This window comes from Schistocerca americana, chromosome 4 (genome assembly GCF_021461395.2).
Source record: "Schistocerca americana isolate TAMUIC-IGC-003095 chromosome 4, iqSchAmer2.1, whole genome shotgun sequence".
NCBI lineage: Eukaryota > Metazoa > Arthropoda > Insecta > Orthoptera > Acrididae > Schistocerca > Schistocerca americana.
The window spans coordinates 539,442,432-539,462,990 of NC_060122.1; the positions used below are offsets into that span (position 1 = coordinate 539,442,432).

Sequence of the window (20,559 nt, forward strand, 5' to 3'; positions counted from 1 at the left end):
GCGTGCATAATGTACGTCATGTCTCCGCCAGAGGAATCCCTGTCGCATCTACAACTAAACTTTTATGCAGACAGAATGGGGTGGGGCTATATGAGCTGAGCGGAATAAAGCCGAACAGGTGAATGTCAATCGTTGTTTCTTAACGTGATTGACTGGGTTTGCGAATGTAAGGGTTGTTATAATTACCAGCGAAATCCACAGATTCAGACTGCTAGAGTGGAAATAAACTACTAACAGGAATAACAAATAAGAAAGATTACGTATTATCTTCGCGGTGTATCCAAGAAAATGAAATTTTGGTAGAAAATTTTTGGCCAGACGTCTGCACCATTAACAGCCAGTTGTACAGACCCCGGTAGCAGCTGCCTAAGTTCTATCCTGGGAGTAGCACGGAAAACGCGTTGTACAAACAGGTAATAATGCCTAACTGGAGAATAAATGTGGGATGACTAAGCAGTTGATTGTGGCAGGTTTAGTGAAATTAACTGGAGAATACGCTTTGACACTGGCTGGAATGGTTACAGAATTAGTGTTGACAGGATTGTTTGTTAGAACGAGGAAGGAGAAGAAATGGGGACATCACACAATTATGGAAGAATATGACAATTCCAAATTTATATTAAAATTTCATTTCATGTTACTACTTTTCTATCTCATGCATCAGAAGCTGGAATGTGAAACTATTTCTGAACATAAAGCTTTTTGCTTGTAGTAAGCCTAATAGGCATTTGATATTGGTACTTTCTGAATTATTTGCTGTCATGTTACAAAAAAAAAATAGGTGACCATTTGTGCTAAAACAGTCTGTTTATTTGGTGCGTGTTACAATTGCTGCAATATTAGACAGGCCTATTTCGTTTTATCTAGCAGACAGTGACAAAACACACGTAATCAGATCGAGAAAACACACCAGTCTTGACTACTGTTTGTATTAACAGCTTTTTCAATATTAGACAATGACATTTCATTTTTTCATGTGGCAAAACGTTTGAAGAAGTTTGCTGAGGTAATAGATCCTTCCGCAGGAAGAAAAGGGCACCAAGGTTAGAGAGAGAGAAAATCCTAGGACTTGAGGATTGAAGAAATGTGTACTGTCATGCTTGTCACTTGTCTTTATTGGTTTCATGTATTTCATGTGTTAATTTCATGTTATTAAAAAAAAAGGAAGTTATTAGCTAATAGGCAATAAAGAGTGCAAATTTTCCGAAGAGTTCTTGTTCTCCGGGTTACAAATAATCCCATCCGATATTAATTGTGAGGTTTTTTTTTTAGAAAAAGAGGGGCTAGATGTCAAACTGGCCGACTGGGAGCAGGAGAGACCCCACAGGACATTTTAATTTCCACTGTCCTGAATACCGTTTGATGACATCCATTACAAAATATTATACGTTTGAATTCCACAGTGTAAAATACAGTGACGTGCGATAGAAGAATGCTGTGTGAAGAGGCGTGCCACTGCACTTTGGTGCACTTAAGACCCAATAACATGTCTTACATTTCCTCGAACACATGTTTTGTGTATCAGACTCTTCAGAAAGATGTGCGCTACAAAATGAACATATTATTGAAAAATTCGGTTTCACCCCCCCCTCCCGTTCTACCTCAAACGCTCGAGGGAGGAAGGTGGGGGTGGAGAGGGGGGCAAGGAAGAAACCACTATGTAGTATTGCCGTGGTTCGGAAATATCGTAGGTCGGGGGCTGAACCACAATGTAGTATTGACGCAGTTCAGAAATATCGTAGGTCCGGGGCTGATGCACAGAGCAATCTGAGTTGTAGTGGGGAGGTGGGTAGTCTCCACGTGACCGTTGTTTACGTTTAGTGATTTTGCTGTTTCCTCTTCGTTTATTGCCCTCACGTCAAATGAAAACAAAACGTATTTCTGTGGCCGGGAGCCATCAAGTGAATTAAAATACATTCACATAATTACGGGAGGCTAAAATGTTATTAGTTTCAGCTTTTATTTCCATCTTCCTGACAGTCAAGCATTAATCACCTTGCAGAACGATGAAGTTATTTTTGTCGGTTTGCTAAAGAAATTTGGCTTTTATTAATCTTTTTCACTGAGGCAGTCAATTTATTTGAAACTTAAGGGTTTAATTCCACACTATTGGCTAGTTTCAGCTGTTTGCTGCATTTTGAAAGTGTATCTTTTCATCTTGTAGCACGTATGACATTATGCCATAATAAAGAACCAAACATGAGATAACACAGTACTGACTCTGCAAGAAAATTTAATCTGAATCTGGACATACGAATGTGCACTGTAAGCCAAATTATGCATTTTAGTATGGTTCACGAAATTTTGATGCTCTTGGAGTATCCTCTGATGTCTTGTTTCTGTTATGACACAATTTAAGCTCTTTTAATGTTTCACACATACGAGCACACGGGCTTCCTGCGCCATCATAGCTGCGCAAACGCTGTGGCGCCTGTTACCATGCGCTCTCTGGCAACTGCTGAAACGAACCTATTTCTAAAAAGTGGCAGGAAAATATTGCGAATGGTTGTTTTAAAAACATTACTTTCATAATAAATTTCCGTTTTACACAAGCTGAACTATGTGTGAGAATGTACAATGAATTTCTTAAATCACAGAGCGTTTGCCTGTCATTTCAAAATCAACTCTGAGGATGGCCATCAGAAAAGTTTCGAACCCAGAAGATCAGACATTTATGTCGTTATTAAAAAATTTTCTATCACATTTGTGTGATCTGTCTTAAAGTGTAACACACAAAAAGGATAAATATTATATGTGAAAGCTTAGCTTCTCTTGCAGTTTATTAATCTTAGAGACCAATATTACATGTGAAAGCTTTGCTTTTCTTGTAGCTTGCCTATGTGTATTAACTTTTCCAATTTGTGTGTACGGGCTTTTTAACAATGATGTTGTTATTGGTTGACCACATCAAATGTCCTATGCTGTAACATCTGCTGTCATTGACTGGCGAAATCACATGGTATGAGCAATGATTGGGTGCCAAAAGCACGTCGCAATCTAGATTTCAGTGCTTCGGAAGCTACAGTGCTGTACTTGGTGGAATTAATGTTTATATTTTCATAACATGAAAATATATGCATTGTAAATGTTTCTGCAAATCAATGACCTTTCCAAAACATGTTGTTTTTTGCTGGTTTTTGTTTCCAGAATGCCAGGAAGTTCTATGCCAATGTATAAAACCTTCACCATTTAAGAGATTGACAAGTGTTAATGCTCCAAGGGAAAGTATATTGCCATTTAACATGGAAAAAATGTCTAGGGTATAGTGCATTTTGACCCAGAGAAGTTTGTTTTCATCTAAGAAAAAGTGTTTTTTAAACTGAGGAATTCGGGAAAAATCCACTTCCCCCCCTCCCGTGTATACACTTTGATATACAAACAAAACACCCTTTGATATACAAACAAAACTGGCAATCGTTTCCTATATATCTAAGAGATTATTAAGTGATAATTTTACTTTTAGCTGAACTATTCAGAGACAATTTTGAACATTTTTAAATGAAGAACCTCTGAATGCAAATATTAAATACTGGTTCAGATATGTAAATCTGTGGATGCAGTCAGGCACTGCAAGACAGCTCATTGCATTTTTTTCATAACTTATATTCAGTTCACATATCCATAAACTTCCTAGATTCAACCACTGACAGTACACGAACAACTTGCTTCAAAATTTGTAGTCAAACTACAATACAGACACAGTAATATCCTTTTGATCACAACACCCAGTAACACACTAACATGTATCCTTCCACTCAGTGGCACACTGTCTCATATCTGTTCTTATGTCCAAAGAATATTTCAAAGCAGAGTTAGACATAATAATAATTGTTGTGTCAACCAATGCCTTCAGCTCACCCCACCTGCCCATATCTTACATAGGAAACCAAAATTGAGAATTATACCCCTTCTCTATGCTCCTTCTGCTGATCCTTGCAGTGTCTGCAGGGAGTGGTATACAATCCCATACCTAGGACAGGAATTGCAGAGTTCAACAAAACACTGAAATCATGCAACTATAGGATTTCCTACTAAGTGAGGAATACCGCAACTCAGTGTATGTTCAATAGCGAAGATAGGACCCAGATGCTAGTCAACAGTTGGATATACAAAATTACTTGTCCTCATTTTGATAAGTTTTATATTGGTCAGCCAGGCAGAGACTTAGCATCTAGGTTGGGTGACATGAAAGCAGGTGGAAGTTGCAGAATTATGACTCCACATTTGCTAAGCATATGCTTAGTGAGGACCACAACAACCAGCCACAGCCCTATGCCTTTCACTTAGCAGACAGAGGCCAAAAGTTCAACATGTTGGAAACCCTGGAAATCAACACACATCTGGCCCACAGTTCTGATTTAAAATGAAATGATCAAGGGTTGCCACAAGTTCTGGAAATCAGGAAATTTCAAACGTGTCAGGGAAATTTGGAAAAAGAAAAAAGGGGAAAAAAAAAACACTGGAAAAATCTCGTTTTTTTGTCTCAGTAGATGAAATGGATTGTTTACTGAGATGTCATGTATTGTCACTGGCTGGGCGCAGCTGAGTACATCTGCCGCTTCTCTACTACTCCCTCATTCTTACTGCCATCACTTCTTGCCACTAACCTAGCAGTTGCTGATAAGAGTCAGTGAGGAGTGGTTTGTTTGGGTCTGATTCTCAGAGGCTGTTGTTGCAGTGGCTGGATACGGTGGTCGTGTTTGCATGAGTTTTATCTGACTGATTGTGTGAATGTGTGTGTGCTCTCATTTTCTGACAAAGGCTATGGCCAAAAATTAATTGTAGGAGCATGCATGTCTGTGGCTCAGTGATCATCTATTCGGTGATTTGCTACTTATCCTCATTAGTATTAATTGTCAGAGCATTAATGCAAGTTATCTGTTGTATGGATTCATCTCAACAGTCTCATTTCATCAACATAGTGTCTGAGACATGTGAATAGCCACACACATGAGTGGACTTCCATGACGGGCCAAAACTGCAGGTCATTTCTGTAGGTATCTATAACGGATTGGGCTTGCCGATCTGAAGCCCATTGTTTCCCACTAATGTGCAGGCTCTGCCCGTTGAATCCAGTGTCACCAATCTGCCCGCAGCCCAGGTCTGTTTGTGTGTGGCATAATGCAGCGGATTTTCGTGGACCCAGGACTGTGGTGCTCCTTGGTGGGCCAGAGGCCATGGGCGATGGATTTCAGGAACTGTGGCTGTCTCACCACAAACACATTGTACAGTGTGGCGTTTTATAGACATTTTATGCATTCTAATGCATTTTTGGCATTTTGAAAGTAGTTTATATATTACGAAGTATGGACGATAAGAAGAAGAAAATTGTGGCCTTCGCTGGCAGTTCGTTCGCTATGTATTCACATATTTCTTGAAAGAAGAACCACACAATACCTTTAAAATAATGGACATAACACAGTGGGTAATAACCGACAATAACGGACATAGCAGAACCAATATTTTATTGGCAGTCACTTACAGTGTTGATTTACACAACTCTTCCCTGCAATTCTTTCAAGAGGCCTACTTTTTTGTGAGATTATTTCTGAAATCAGTGAAGGTATTTTAAATCTGTCTTGCGACACCAATGAAATGTGTATTTTTGTCACCAAATATGTTTCATTTTATTGAAATAAAATAAGTGGTCTTAATGAAACATACATACCATTAGGCTTGTTTTCTCCACCCAAAAACAATCCATTACAAAAGATGTTGATGTTAGTACTTAAGATTTTTTTCTCGCATGTTTAGAAATACAGAAATCCTTAAATTTTTGTAACTTATGTCTTTGCTTATCCTTTAGATCTCAAAATTTGTCAGGGAAAAATGCTAAAACTTGTCTAGAAACCAGGGAATACCACTTGGGGAAACTTGTGGCTACTCTGTGATCACACACAGACCAATACCTCCCCTCATCTAAACTCCACTTAATCCTCACAATAGCCGGCCGGAATGGCCGAGCTGTTCTAGGCGCTACAGTCTGGAGCCATGCGACCGCTAAAGTTGCAGGTTCGAATGGTGCCTCGGGCATGGATGTGTGTGTTGTCCTTAGGTTAGTTAAGTTTAAGTAGTTCTAAGTTCTAGGGGACTGATGACCTCAGCAGTTAAGTCCCATAGTGCTCAGAGCCATTTGAACCATTTGAATCCTCACAATTTTCCAGTGTTTTCCACATTGTATGTTCGTTTCTGTTCCTCCATTTTCTGGTACTTATTTATTTTATTGTGATTGCTTATGTACTCTATGTAATGTGTTGTTAAACAATTGTTGATTATATCTTTAACTTGGTTTCAGTATAACTTTCCAAGTGTAATACCTATATGGCTTATTGTTTAATGTTATTCTTAACAGGTATTTTTTGTGTTCTTTCTGTTACAGACAGGCATCAATACCGAAATTGAAAACCTACCTGTAAATTTTGCACTGCTGCAGTTAGTGGGTGCAAGCATTCCAGAAAGCGAAGGGAGTGGCAACATTAAGCACCTTACAGAAGAGGACTTGGAACATTATTTACAAGCAAAAAAATGCATAGAGGAACTTGCTCTGTACCTAAAACCATTTTCGTCTGGTATGGATCACAGAAGCAGCAGATAACTATGGAACATTGTCATATTTTGTAAACTAAAGGAAGAATCCAAATATGAAAGTTGGAAACTTGACTAAGTGTACAAAAATATTAACTCTTAACTAGAAAGAATGTTCACATTGTGTACTTTGACTAATATAATACAGTATGAATGCCAGATTAATTCCACTCGACTCTGTCAAAAAATAGGAGACATGAAAATAGTGCGACATGTCCATTGACATAACTGTATGTTGATTCTTGTATCTACATAAGGTATTATGTGTTGCATAATAGTGGAATAAGCATCTTTTTTAAAGTTTAATTTGGTTTTTTCACTTCTGAGCAACAGTAGCCCCATACTTGATTTACTTGGTTATGTTTGTTGATATAAACTGCTCTAATTTTTTTAATTTACAGTGTCATCTTAACGTTGTTGATATATGAATAAAAAGACTTCTGTGAATATTTTCTATCTTTATTTCCTAAGTTGTTGATTATATTGGTGGATATTTGCTGGATTTAATCATCTGGGAACATAAGTCTGGTCGTGAAGTTTAGAAAATAAGAAATAATTGTTTTTATAGTATAAAAAATAATAAAGTAGTATATACTCATGAAATAATGCCTACCTGTTAATTTCAGAGTAATTAAAGTTCAATATATATCAAGTGGATAAATGTCAAGTTCTGGGATGTAATGAGTTTTCTGTATTTCTGTTAATTTCAGAGTAATTAAAGTTCAATATATATCAAGTGGATAAATGTCAAGTCCTGGGATGTAATGAGTTTTCTGTATTGGATGTAATATTTAATTGTTGTAGTTTGACATTTTTTCCAGTTCACCATCTCAATTATGTAAAAAATGGCATTTTTATCTCTAGTGCCTTCCCCAGATAAATTTCTGTGAATACTAATAGTTTATAAATCATAGATGTAATAATATAGCCTTGAGCTGTGTATTATGATTTTGTTTCACAGATAGTACTTCAAATTCAGTTCTGTGTGTGCCTTTATGTTAATGCTGTTTTATGAATACCCGCTGAGAGTAATCTTTCAGTTACTTTATCTGCAAATAAGAATGATCCATAAGTAACTAAAATGTTTATGCTGTTTTCAGCATTGGGTATTTCATTGACTTTTGTTGGCATACAGTTTTCAAAGGATTGTAGTTTTGGTTTGTCTTCTTCAGTTTGTATTCCGGTTCTTCCACTTCTTTTTAGATTGGTTTTTGTGACTGTTCCAGTGTCATGTACTGGAGCATATGTCTTTTTTTACGAAATTATAAACACTTTCAAGGTACATAAATTTCCTTTCAACAGATGGTTTTAATATGTCTTCATATTTCCATGAAAACATATCTACACCAAGTTGATTGCTGTGCTAGTTCAGAAACCTTACATCTTTAGACATTTGTGGATTTGTTTACCAAATTCACACTGGGATAATTTTGTAGTATAGTCATTTCACATCATCCTTTTTGTGATTTGCAGTCATACGACATTTTACATAATGCATACTTAACTAAATGTTGGTGTCTGTATCAGTGTCACAACTGTCACATTATCAGCTTACAGGACAACTTGTAACTAAGTTGTTTATAGTTAATTTTTTTATCTTAAGGGATGTTGTTGTTGTTGTTGTGGTCTTCAGTCCTGAGACTGGTTTGATGCAGCTCTCCATGCTACTCTATCCTGTGCAAGCTTCTTCATCTCCCAGTACCTACTGCAGCCTACATCCTTCTGAATCTGCTTAGTGTATTCATCTCTTGGTCCCCCTCTACGATTTTTACCCTCCACCCTGCCTGCCAGTACTAAATTGGTGATCCCTTGATGCCTCAGAACATTTCCTACCAACCGATCCCTTCTTCTAGTCAAGTTGTGCCACAAGCTCCTCTTCTCCCCAATCCTATTCAATACTTCCTCATTAGTTATGTGATCTACCCATCTAATCTTCAGCATTCTTCTGTAGCACCACATTTCGAAAGCTTCTATTCTCTTCTTGTCGAAACTATTTATCATCCATATTTCACTTCCATACATGGCTACACTCCATACAAATACTTTCAGAAATGACTTCCTGACACTTAAATCTATAGTTGACATTAACAGATTTCTCTTCTTTTGAAACGCTTTCCTTGTCATTGCCAGTTTACATTTTATATCCTCTCTACTTCGACCATCATCAGTTATTTTGCTCCCCAAATAGCAAAACTCCTTTACTACTTTAAGTGTTCTCATTTCCTAATCTCATTCCCTCAGCATCACCCAACTTAATTTGACTTCATTCCATTATCCTCATTTTGCTTATGTTGATGTTCACCTTATACCCTCCTTTCAAGACACTGTCCATTCCGTTCAACTGCTCTTGCAAGTCCTTTGCTGTCTCTGACAGAATTACAATGTCATCGGCGAACCTCAAAGTTTTTATTTCTTCTCCATGGATATTAATACCTACTCCCAACTTTTCTTTTTTTTCCTTTACTGCTTGCTCAATATAAAGATTGAATAGCATCGGGGAGAGGCTACAACCCTGTCTCACTCCCTTCCCAACCACTGCTTCCCTTACATGTCCCTCGACTCTTATAACTGCCATCTGCTTTCCGTACAAATTGTAAATAGCTTTTCGCTCCCTGTATTTTACCCCTGCCACCTTCAGAATTTGAAAGAGAGTATTCCAGTCAACATTGTCAAAGACTTTCTCTAAGTCTACAAATGCTCGAAACGTAGGTTTGCCTTTCCTTAATCTTTCTTCTAAGATAATTCGCAGGGTCTGTACTGCCTCACCTGTTCCAACATTTCTACTGAATCCAAACTGATCTTCCCCGAGGCCGGCTTCTACCAGTTTTGCCATTTGTCTCTAAAGAATTTGTGTTAGTATTTTGCAGCTGTGTCTTATTAAACTGATAGTTTGGTAATATATCTAAAAACAAAGAAGATGTGACTTACCAAACGAAAGCGTGGCAGGTTGATAGATACACAAACAAACACAAACATACACACAAAATTCAAGCTTTCGCAACCAACGGTTGCTTCATCAGGAAAGAGGGAAGGAGAGGGAAAGACGAAAGGATGTGGGTTTTAAGGGAGAGGGTAAGGAGTCATTCCAATCCCGGGAGCGGAAAGACTTACCTTAGGGGGGAAAAAGGACAGGTATACACTCGCATACACACACATATCCATCCGCACATACACAGACACAAGCAGACATTTGTAAAGGCAAAGAGTTTGGGCAGAGATGTCAGTCGAGGCGGAAGTACAAAGGCAAAGATGTTGTTGAATGACAGGTGAGGTATGAGCGGCGGCAACTTGGAATTAGCGGAGGTTGAGGCCTGGCGGGTAACGAGAAGAGAGGATATACTGAAGGGCAAGTTCCCATCTCCGAACTTGCCCTTCAGTATATCCTCTCTTCTCGTTACCCGCCAGGCCTCAATTCCAAGTTGCCGCCGCTCATACCTCACCTGTCATTCAACAACATCTTTGCCTTTGTACTTCCGCCTCGACTGACATCTCTGCCCAAACTCTTTGCCTTTACAAATGTCTGCTTGTGTCTGTGTATGTGCGAATGGATATGTGTGTGTATGCGAGTGTTATACCTGTCCTTTTTTCCCCCTAAGGTAAGTCTTTCCGCTCCCGGGATTGGAATGACTCCTTACCCTCTCCCTTAAAACCCACATCCTTTCGTCTTTCCCTCTCCTTCCCTCTTTCCTGATGAAGCAACCGTTGGTTGCGAAAGCTTGAATTTTGTGTGTATGTTTGTGTATCTATCAACCTGCCATCACTTTCGTTTGGTAAGTCACATCTCCTTTGTTTTTAGATATATTTTTCCCACGTGGGATGTTTCCCTCTATTATATTGATAGTTCGGTAATTTTCACATCTGTCAACACCTGCTTTCTTAGGGGTTGGAATTATTAGATTCTTCTTGAAGTCTGAGGGAATTTCGCCTGTCTCATACATCCTGCTCACCAGATGGTAGAGTTTTGTCAGGACTGGCTCTCCCAAGGGTGTCAGTAGTTCTAATGGTATGTTGTCTACTCCCGGGGCCTTGTTTCAACTTAGGTCTTTCAGTGCTCTGTCAAACTCTTCACGCAGTATCATATCTCCCATTTCATCTTCATCTGGGATATGCATTGCCATTGTTGTTTCTTCTGCAACACTTTGCGATTTATTTTCTTTATGACCTAATGCAGTTCTTTTAAGCCCATGGCATTTTGGCAGTTTACATGTTTGATGAGCCAGACATGTAACTAACTGTTTGTGGGACGACTCTTCCTTTTTTTAAAAAAAATCCTCAGCACTGAGAGTTCTTCTCAAGCTCATTACATTTGCATGTATTCCGAAAACTTGTATTCGTCATTCATGTTTGCATCAGTCTTCTGATTTTCATTATGCATGTTTACTATATTGAGTTTGACTTTCTGAACTGAAATGTTTGCTTTCTGATGTTTCTTGTTCTATGTGACCATCAGTATTTTATGCTGCTATTACTGATGTATTTTATGTTTCTATGTCTTACTTGCTTGGCAGCTAAAACAATCACTTGTAAATTTGACGTTCTGTTTTTCTGTAAATAGTTATGGAAGTAGTTGAAGCACATAGTCACAGTATGTAAATGTCATGTTCGGATGCACTGTTTTGCAATATAGTGGTACTTTCTAACATATTGTAATTGCAATATTATTTATTTTTGTTATATCTGCAGGGAATGGAAATGGTGGCACAAGTGTGCTTTCAAGGCCCATGCAGCGAAAACTGGTGACACTTATAAATTGCCAATTGATGGAAGAAGAGGGCCGGTCAAGGGCAATGCGAGCTGCTCGTTCACTCGGAGAGCGCACTGTCACAGAACTAATACTACAACATCAAAATCCTCAGCAATTGTCTGCTAACTTATGGGCAGCTGTGCGTGCACGTGGATGCCAATTTTTGGGTCCAGGTTTGTATTTTGCTCATATGTAAAGAGAAACTTTTTTGCACTAGCATTTGTTTTATCTGAATTTATGACAAGGTATACATTTTTGTGATCTATTTACAGATAGTGTATGAATGTCCTGTTTGTATTTTTCAGCTATGCAAGAAGAAGTTCTGAAACTAGTTCTGCTTGCATTGGAAGATGGTTCAGCCTTGTCAAGAAAAGTGCTTGTAATGTTTGTTGTGCAACGCTTAGAACCTCACTTTCCCCAAGCTTCAAAGACAAGCATTGGTCATGTGGTACAACTTCTATATAGGGCATCATGTTTTAAGGTAACTGCACATGCCAAGATTTATCACTAATTTTACAGTATGAAAGTGTTGCTTTGAATACTAATCATGTAACATTTATTAATTAAAAGAAATCAGTAATAATTTATTTTTGTTTTGGCTGTACTGTTCATATTGTGTTATTTACTTCAAGTGGCTGGGGTCACAGGAGTCTAGTATGTCAAGCTTTAATGCAAAATCTATGTAGAAAACCAGCATATTAAAATAAACTTTTCCAGTGAGCCACTCCCATACACACTTAAATCCTCCCCCCTCATCTCCTCACTCCACTTGAGGGAGATTGAGTTAATAATTAAATCACTAAAGACCAAGAACTCTCATTGATATGACGGGGTATCTAGCAGAATACTGAAGTATTGTTCTATGTATGTTAGCCCAGTACTTAGCCATATCTGCAACTTTTCCTTTAGGAGTGGTCGGTTTCCTGACCGATTAAAGTACTCGGTAGTGAAGCCACTTTATAAAAAGGGAGACGGGGATAATGTTGACAATTCTAGACCTATTTCTATGCCATCGGTGTTTGCTAAAGTTATTGAGAGGGTTGTATATACAAGGTTACTGGAGCATTTAAATTCACATAATTTGCTGTCAAATGTACAGTTTGGTTTTAGAAATGGCTTAACAACTGAAAATGCTATATTCTCTTTTCTCTGTGAGGTTCTGAACGGATTAAATAAAAGGCTGAAAACATTAGGTGTTTTCTTTGATTTAACAAAGGCTTTTGACTGTGTTGACCACAAAATATTACTGCAGAAGTTGGACCATTATGGAGTAAGGGGAGTAGCTTACAATTGGTTTGCCTCTTACTTTAAGAACAGAAAGCAGAAGGTAATTCTCCGCAATATTGAGAGTGGTAGTGATGTTCAGTCCCAATGGGGCACTGTTAAGTGGGGCGTTCCCCAACGGTCGGTGCTGGGGCCACCGCTGTTTCTTATTTATATAAATGATATGCCTTCTAGTATTACAGGTGATTCAAAAATATTTCTGTTTGCTGATGACACCAGCTTGGTAGTGAAGGATCTTGTGTGTAATATTGTAACAGTATCAAATAATGTAGTTCATGAAATAAGTTCGTGGCTTGTGGAAAATAATTTGATGCTAAATCACAGTAAGACTCAGTTTTTACAGTTTCTAACTCATAATTCAACAAGAACTGATATTTTGATCAGACAGAGCAGGCATATTATAAGTGAGACGGAACAGTTCAAGTTCCTAGGCGTTCTGATAGATAGTAAGCTGTTGTGGAAAGCCGATGTTCAGGATCTTGTTCAGAAACTAAATGCTACTTTATTTACCATTAGAACAGTATCTGAAATGAGTGATATTTCAACACGAAAATTAGTCTACTTCGCATATTTTCATACGCTTATGTCATATGGTATTATTTTTTGGGGTAATTCTTCTGATTCAAAAAGGGTATTTTTGGCTCAGAAACGGGCTGTTCGAGCTATGTGTGGTGTAAGTTCGAAAACCTCTTGTCGACCCCTATTCAATAGTCTGGGAATTTAGACATTGCCCTCGCTGTATATATTTTCTTTAATGTCGTTTGTTGTTAGCAATATTAGCTTATTCCCGAGAGTTAGAGCTTTCACTCAGTTAATACTAGGCAGAAATCAAATTGGCATGTGGAATGCACTTCCTTGACTCTTGTGCAGAAAGGAGTACAGTATTCTGCTGCATCCATTTTCAATAAGCTACCACAAGAACTCAAAAATCTTAGCAGTAGCCCAAACACTTTTAAGTCTAAACTGAAAAGTTTCCTCATGGCTCACTCCTTCTATTCTGTCGAGGAGCTCCTGGAAGAGCTAAAAAATTAAGCAAATTCCAGTGTTACATTGTTGATTTTCTTTATTTAAACTTACGACTTGTCGCCTGAATATGTTTCTTATATTTCATTTTATCTGTTTCTACAATTGTGTTATAATTTCATGTATTGACTCATTCCATGACCATGGAAACTTCTCCTTAATGTGGTCCCACAGAACAATAAATAAATAAATAAATAAATAAAACTAAACACACCTCTTCATTAACTTCTACTTCCCCAATTGTTTTCTCATTATAGGGTTTCTAGGATGGGTATAGTATTGTTACAAAAAGAAGTGCTGATCTTAGAATATGTCACCCTTCCCATTAAGCCAGTCCATCATAGTTTTTTCCTCAATTCGAGATGCTCCAAATCCTTTAGTAGATAGTGTTGTTGGTATCATATCTCCTTAGGGAAATGCTCATTGTCTAATGGAGCGTGTATGTACACTGATTGGTACAACAGAGTGTATACGACCCGGGACAACCGGGAGATCCAGGAAAATCCTGGGAATTTTTTCATCCGGGAGAAAACCGGGGAAAACCTGGGATTTTTTTTAGAATTCTGGGGATTTTTTTGTTGCTTCAGTTTTCAGTTAAATTTTTGTAGTTTTGACTGGTAAGAACCGCTACTGTAACAAAGGATATTACTGCATCCCGCTACTGCATAATTATACTGCAGCATTAAAACATGAACGAGAGAAAAAAACGAAAATAAAACTTAAATTCCAAAGGAAATGTGCCATATAATATAATAACACAGTGCTCGTACGAACGTCTGTGAATAGCAAAATGTGTCAAAGGCTTTCGGAAGACTATGCAATGCTCCCTGCCGCCGTTGGATAAGCAGCTGCAGCAGCAAGTCGTATACTCCTAGCTCACTCATTTGTTACATAATTTAATTCTTAATTTCTTTGCGTGTTTTTGGTTCTTGCATTGTTTAATTCACAAATTTCGGGCGTATTATAGTATTTGAGAGTGTAGCATCGTGTTTTAGTACCTGAATAGTGTAATTTCGCTTAGTCTCCTTCCGCCGCCGAGCAGTGTCAGCAGTGCGCAAGTAGCAGCATTACTGCATTTACTAGGCAATCTTGTATTTTAATAACCGTTTAAATTTTGTCGATTTGTTTGCTCTCTCTGTAGATTAGTTCAGACGTTCTTTGCAAAACAGTTTTTAGCATGGATAGGGACTGCAACTGCTGTGTTCGGATGCAGGCTGAGTTGGCATCCCTTCGCTCCCAGCTTCAGGCAGTGTTGGCTTCGGTCACACAGCTTGAGGCTGTTGCCAATGGGCATCACTGTGGGGGTCCGGATGGGGGTTTGTCGGGGACGGCCAGCTCGTCCCACGCATCCCCTGATCGGACTACGACTGTGGTTGCCCGGGATACTGCCTGCATTGAGGCTGATCCCTCACCTGTGGTAGAGTGGGAGGTCGTTTCAAGGTGTGGCAGGGGGCGAAAGACATTCCGGAGGGCTGAACGGAAAGCCTCTCCAGTTTGTCTGACGAACCGGTTTCAGGCTCTGTCTCAGGCTGATACTGATCTTCGGCCTGACATGGCTGCTTGTCCTGTTCCAGAGGTTGCCCCTCAGTCTGCAAGATCCAGGCAGTCGCAGAGGGTGGGCTTACTGGTAGTTGGGAGCTCCAACGTCAGGCGCGTAATGGGGCCCCTTAGGGAAATGGCAGCAAGAGAGGGGAAGAAAACCAATGTGCACTCCGTGTGCATACCGGGGGGAGTCATTCCAGATGTGGAAAGGGTCCTTCCGGATGCTATGAAGGGTACAGGGTGCACCCATCTGCAGGTGGTCGCTCATGTCGGCACCAATGATGTGTGTCGCTATGGATCGGAGGAAATCCTCTCTGGCTTCCGGCGGCTATCTGATTTGGTGAAGACTGCCAGTCTCGCTAGCGGGATGAAAGCAGAGCTCACCATCTGCAGCATCGTCGACAGGACTGACTGCGGACCTTTGGTACAGAGCCGAGTGGAGGGTCTGAATCAGAGGCTGAGACGGTTCTGCGACCGTGTGGGCTGCAGATTCCTCGACTTGCGCCATAGGGTGGTGGGGTTTCGGGTTCCGCTGGATAGGTCAGGAGTCCACTACACGCAACAAGCGGCTACACGGGTAGCAGGGGTTGTGTGGCGTGGGCTGGGCGGTTTTTTAGGTTAGATGGCCTTGGGCAAGTACAGAAAGGGCAACAGCCTCAACGGGTGCGGGGCAAAGTCAGGACATGCGGGGACCAAGCATCAATCGGTATTGTAATTGTAAACTGTCGAAGCTGCGTTGGTAAAGTACCGGAACTTCAAGCGCTGATAGAAAGCACTGAAGCTGAAATCGTTATAGGTACAGAAAGCTGGCTGAAGCCAGAGATAAATTCTGCCGAAATTTTTACAGAGGTACAGACGGTGTTTAGAAAGGATTGATTGCATGCAACCGGTGGTGGAGTGTTCGTCGCTGTTAGTAGTAGTTTATCCTGTAGTGAAGTAGAAGTGGATAGTTCCTGTGAATTATTATGGGTGGAGTTTACACTAAACAACCGAACTAGGTTAATAATTGGCTCCTTTTACCGACCTCCCGACTCAGCAGCATTAGTGGCAGAACAACTGAGAGAAAATTTGGAATACATTTCACATAAATTTTCTCAGCATGTTATAGTCTTAGGTGGAGATTTCAATTTACCAGATATAGACTGGGACACTCAGATGTTTAGGACGGGTGGTAGGGACAGAGCATCGAGTGACATTATACTGAGTGCACTATCCGAAAATTACCTCGAGCAATTAAACAGAGAACCGACTCGTGGAGATAACATCTTGGACCTACTGATAACAAACAGACCCGAACTTTTCGACTCTGTATGTACAGAACAGGGAATCAGTGATCATAAGGCCGTTGCAGCATCCCTGAATATGGAAGTTAATAGGAATATAAAAAAAGGGAGGAAGGTTTATCTGTTTAGCAAGAGTAATAGCAGGCAGATTTCAGACTACCTAACAGATCAAAACGAAAATTTCTGTTCCGACACTGACAATGTTGAGTGTTTATGAAAAAAGTTCAAGGCAATCGTAAAATGCGTTTCAGACAGGTACGTGCCGAGTAAAACTGTGAGGGACGGGAAAAACCCACCGTGGTACAACAACAGAGTTAGGAAGCTACTGCGAAAGCAAAGAGAGCTCCACTCCAAGTTTAAACGCAGCCAAAACCTCTCAGACAAGCAGAAGCTAAACGATGTCAAAGTTAGCGTAAGGAGGGCTATGCGTGAAGCGTTCATTGAATTCGAAAGTAAAATTCTATGTACCGACTTGACAGAAAATCCTAGGAAGTTCTGGTCTTACGTTAAATCAGTAAGTGGCTCGAAACAGCATATCCAGACACTACGGGATGATGATGGCATTGAAACAGAGGATGACACGCGTAAAGCTGAAATACTAAACACCTTTTTCCAAAGCTGTTTCACAGAGGAAGACCGCACTGCAGTTCCTTCTCTAAATCCTCGCACAAACGAAAAAATGGCTGACATCGAAATAAGTGTCCAAGGAATAGAAAAGCAACTGGAATCACTCAATAGAGGAAAGTCCACTGGACCTGACGGGATACCAATTCGATTCTACACAGAGTACGCGAAAGAACTTGCCCCCCTTCTAACAGCCGTGTACCGCAAGTCTCTAGAGGAACGGAGGGTTCCAAATGATTGGAAAAGAGCACAGATAGTCCCAGTCTTCAAGAAGGGTCGTTGAGCAGATGCGCAAAACTATAGACCTATATCTCTTACGTCGATCTCTTGTAGAATTTTAGAACATTTTTTTTGCTCACGTATCCTGTCATTTCTGGAAACCCAGAATCTACTATGTAGGAATCAACATGGATTCCGGAAACAGCGATCGTGTGAGACCCAACTCGCCTTATTTGTTCATGAGACCCAGAAAATATTAGATACAGGCTTCCAGGTAGATGCTATTTTTCTTGACTTCCGGAAGGCGTTCGATACAGTTCCGCACTGTCGCCTGATAAACAAAGTAAGAGCCTACGGAATATCAGACCAGCTGTGTGGCTGGATTGAAGAGTTTTTAGCAAACAGAACACAGCATGTTGTTATCAATGGAGAGACGTCTACAGACGTTAAAGTAACCTCTGGCGTGCCACAGGGGAGTGTTATGGGACCATTGCTTTTCACAATATATATAAATGACTTAGTAGATAGTGTCGGAAGTTCCATGCGGCTTTTCGCGGATGATGCTGTAGTATACAGAGAAGTTGCAGCATTAGAAAATTGTAGCGAAATGCAGGAAGATCTGCAGCGGATAGGCACTTGGCGCAGGGAGTGGCAACTGACCCTTAACATAGACAAATGTAATGTATTGCGAATACATAGAAAGAAGGATCCTTTATTGTATGATTATATGATAGCGGAACAAACACTGGTAGCAGTTACTTCTGTAAAATATCTGGGAGTATGCGTACGGAACGATTTGAAGTGGAATGATCATATAAAATTAATTGTTGGTAAGGCGGGTACCAGGTTGAGATTCATTGGGAGAGTGCTTAGAAAATGTAGTCCATCAACAAGGGAGGTGGCTTACAAAACACTCGTTCGACCTATACTTGAGTATTGCTCATCAGTGTGGGATCCGTACCAGGTCGGGTTGACGGAGGAGATAGAGAAGATCCAAAGAAGAGCGGCGCGTTTCGTCACCGGGTTATTTGGTAACCGTGATAGCGTTACGGAGATGTTTAATAAACTCAAGTGGCAGACTCTGCAAGAGAGGCGCTCTGCATCGCGGTGTAGCTTGCTCGCCAGGTTTCGAGAGGGTGCGTTTCTGGATGAGGTATCGAATATATTGCTTCCCCCTACTTATACCTCCCGAGGAGATCACGAATGTAAAATTAGAGAGATTAGAGCGCGCACGGAGGCTTTCAGACAGTCGTTCTTCCCACGAACCATACGCGACTGGAACAGGAAAGGGAGGTAATGACAGTGGCACGTAAAGTGCCCTCCGCCACACACCGTTGGGTGGCTTGCGGAGTATCAATGTAGATGTAGATGTAGATGTAGATGAACAACAAATTGCCTCCGATGAGCATGACGGCATAGCTGTTTACATTAGACTCATTTAATCAGTAACAAGTGGGCTCATGCAGAAGCGCTGTTGAGTCGCATATGAGTAGTGCCTTCTCCCTCTTCTGGCTACAGAAATGTGGCTGTTGGCTGAGTAAGTAGCAGTAGCAGCAACCAGCCACATGGTACCCAGAAAAATTTTAGTGGCGCGGCCAAGTCGCCAGATTCACGTGTGCACAGCAGGCCCGGATCTAGTGGGGGGTGGCGGCAAACTGGGGTATATGAACTGGGCGGCAATTGCAGGGGAAGGGGGCAAATTCATATTCTTGAGGAAAAAAACTTTGTTTCACAAAGCACATAGCATCTAGCGGCACGCCGGTCTATCGATTATTCATATGATTTTGAAATGCTCCCCACCTGGTTTTTGAACACATTTTAAGTTGATTTCTGAATGAATTATAAGTTCAATTTTGAATGCGTGCATAGTGTACGTGATGTCTCTGCCAGAGGAATCCTCGTCACATCTAGAAATAAACTTTCCTGCAAAGGCCTATTTTGCTTTATCCAGCACACATTGACAAAATAGATGTTATCAGACCAAGAAACCACACCAGTCTTGGGTACTATTTGCATTAACAGCATTTTCAGTAGTAGACAACGACATTTCTATTTTTCATGTAGCAAAACATTTGACGAACTTTGATAAGGTAATAGTTCTTTCTCAGAAAGGAAAGCACGCCATGTAAAACTGTAGCAAGATTAGATAGAAAAATCACTAGGACCTAAGGATTGAAGAAATGTGTACTGTCTTGCCTGTCTCTTGTCTTTACTGGTTTTAGGTATCCTATATGTAATTTTGTCACACAGAAGAGCAAGTTATTAGCTAATAGGCAATAAAGAGTCCAGATTTTCTGAAGAGTTCTTTGGTTACAAATAATCCTATCCAGTATTAATTGCGAGTTTTCTTTTTCTTTCCTTCCTTTTTTAAGTAAGGGGCAAGACGTCAAACTGGGAGCAGGAGAGGCACTACAGAACATTTTAATTTCCACTGTCCTGAAATAGTTTGATGGCATCTGTTACGAAATATACACGTTTGAGTTCCACAGAGCGAAATAAAGTGACATGCTGTATAAGAATGTTGTTTGAAGAGGCGTAGCACTGCACTACACACTTAAGACCAAATAATGTGTCTTACATTTCCTCGAAGATGTATGTTTTATGTATCAGACTCTTCAGAAAGATGTGCACTACAAAATGAACTTATTTTTGAAAAGTATTTTCTTTTAATTTTTGGCGTTCTGATGCGCAAAGCAGTCTGAGTTATTTGGGGTGGGGGGGGGGGGGGGGTGGTAGCCTCCACGTGACCCGTGTTTACATTTAGTGATTTTTGTGTTTCCTCTTCGTGTACTGCTCTCACGTCAAATGCAAAGACGGATTTCTGTGGCTGGGAGCTATCAAGTGATTCACATAATTACGGAAGGCTAAAATATGTTACTAGTTTCAGTTTTTATTTTATTTCCACCTTTCTGACAGTCAAGCATTAATCGCCTTGCAGAACAATAAAGTTATTTTTGTCACTTTGCTAAAGAAATTTGGCTTTTATTAATCTTTCCTGCTGAGGCAGTCAATTTATTTGAAACGAAGTGTTTAATTCCACAGTATTGGCTAATTTCATCTGTTTGCTGCGTTTCAAGTGCACGTTTTTGTCTTCTAGCACACATGGCATTATGCCATAATAAAGAACCAAACATGAGATAATACAGTACTGGTACTCCAAGAAAATTTACGTCCCGAAAACCACATTGAAAGCTTCATATCAGGTTGAGGCCTACCTCATTGGGAATCTGGACATACGAATGTGCACTGTAAGGC

General features: G+C 40.0%; 1 protein-coding gene across 1 annotated transcript in view; it reads left to right on the forward strand.

The window, feature by feature from the left end:
• The window catches only part of LOC124612389 (roquin-1), a 238,999-nt gene that overhangs the window by 32,448 nt on the left and 185,992 nt on the right, over nt 1–20,559 (forward strand). Inside the window, exons 3-5 of the mRNA XM_047140567.1 lie at nt 6,380–6,569; nt 11,269–11,502; nt 11,635–11,810. Coding sequence (XP_046996523.1) covers nt 6,380–6,569; nt 11,269–11,502; nt 11,635–11,810 — 600 coding nt within the window. The remainder of the gene's footprint in view (nt 1–6,379; nt 6,570–11,268; nt 11,503–11,634; nt 11,811–20,559) is intronic.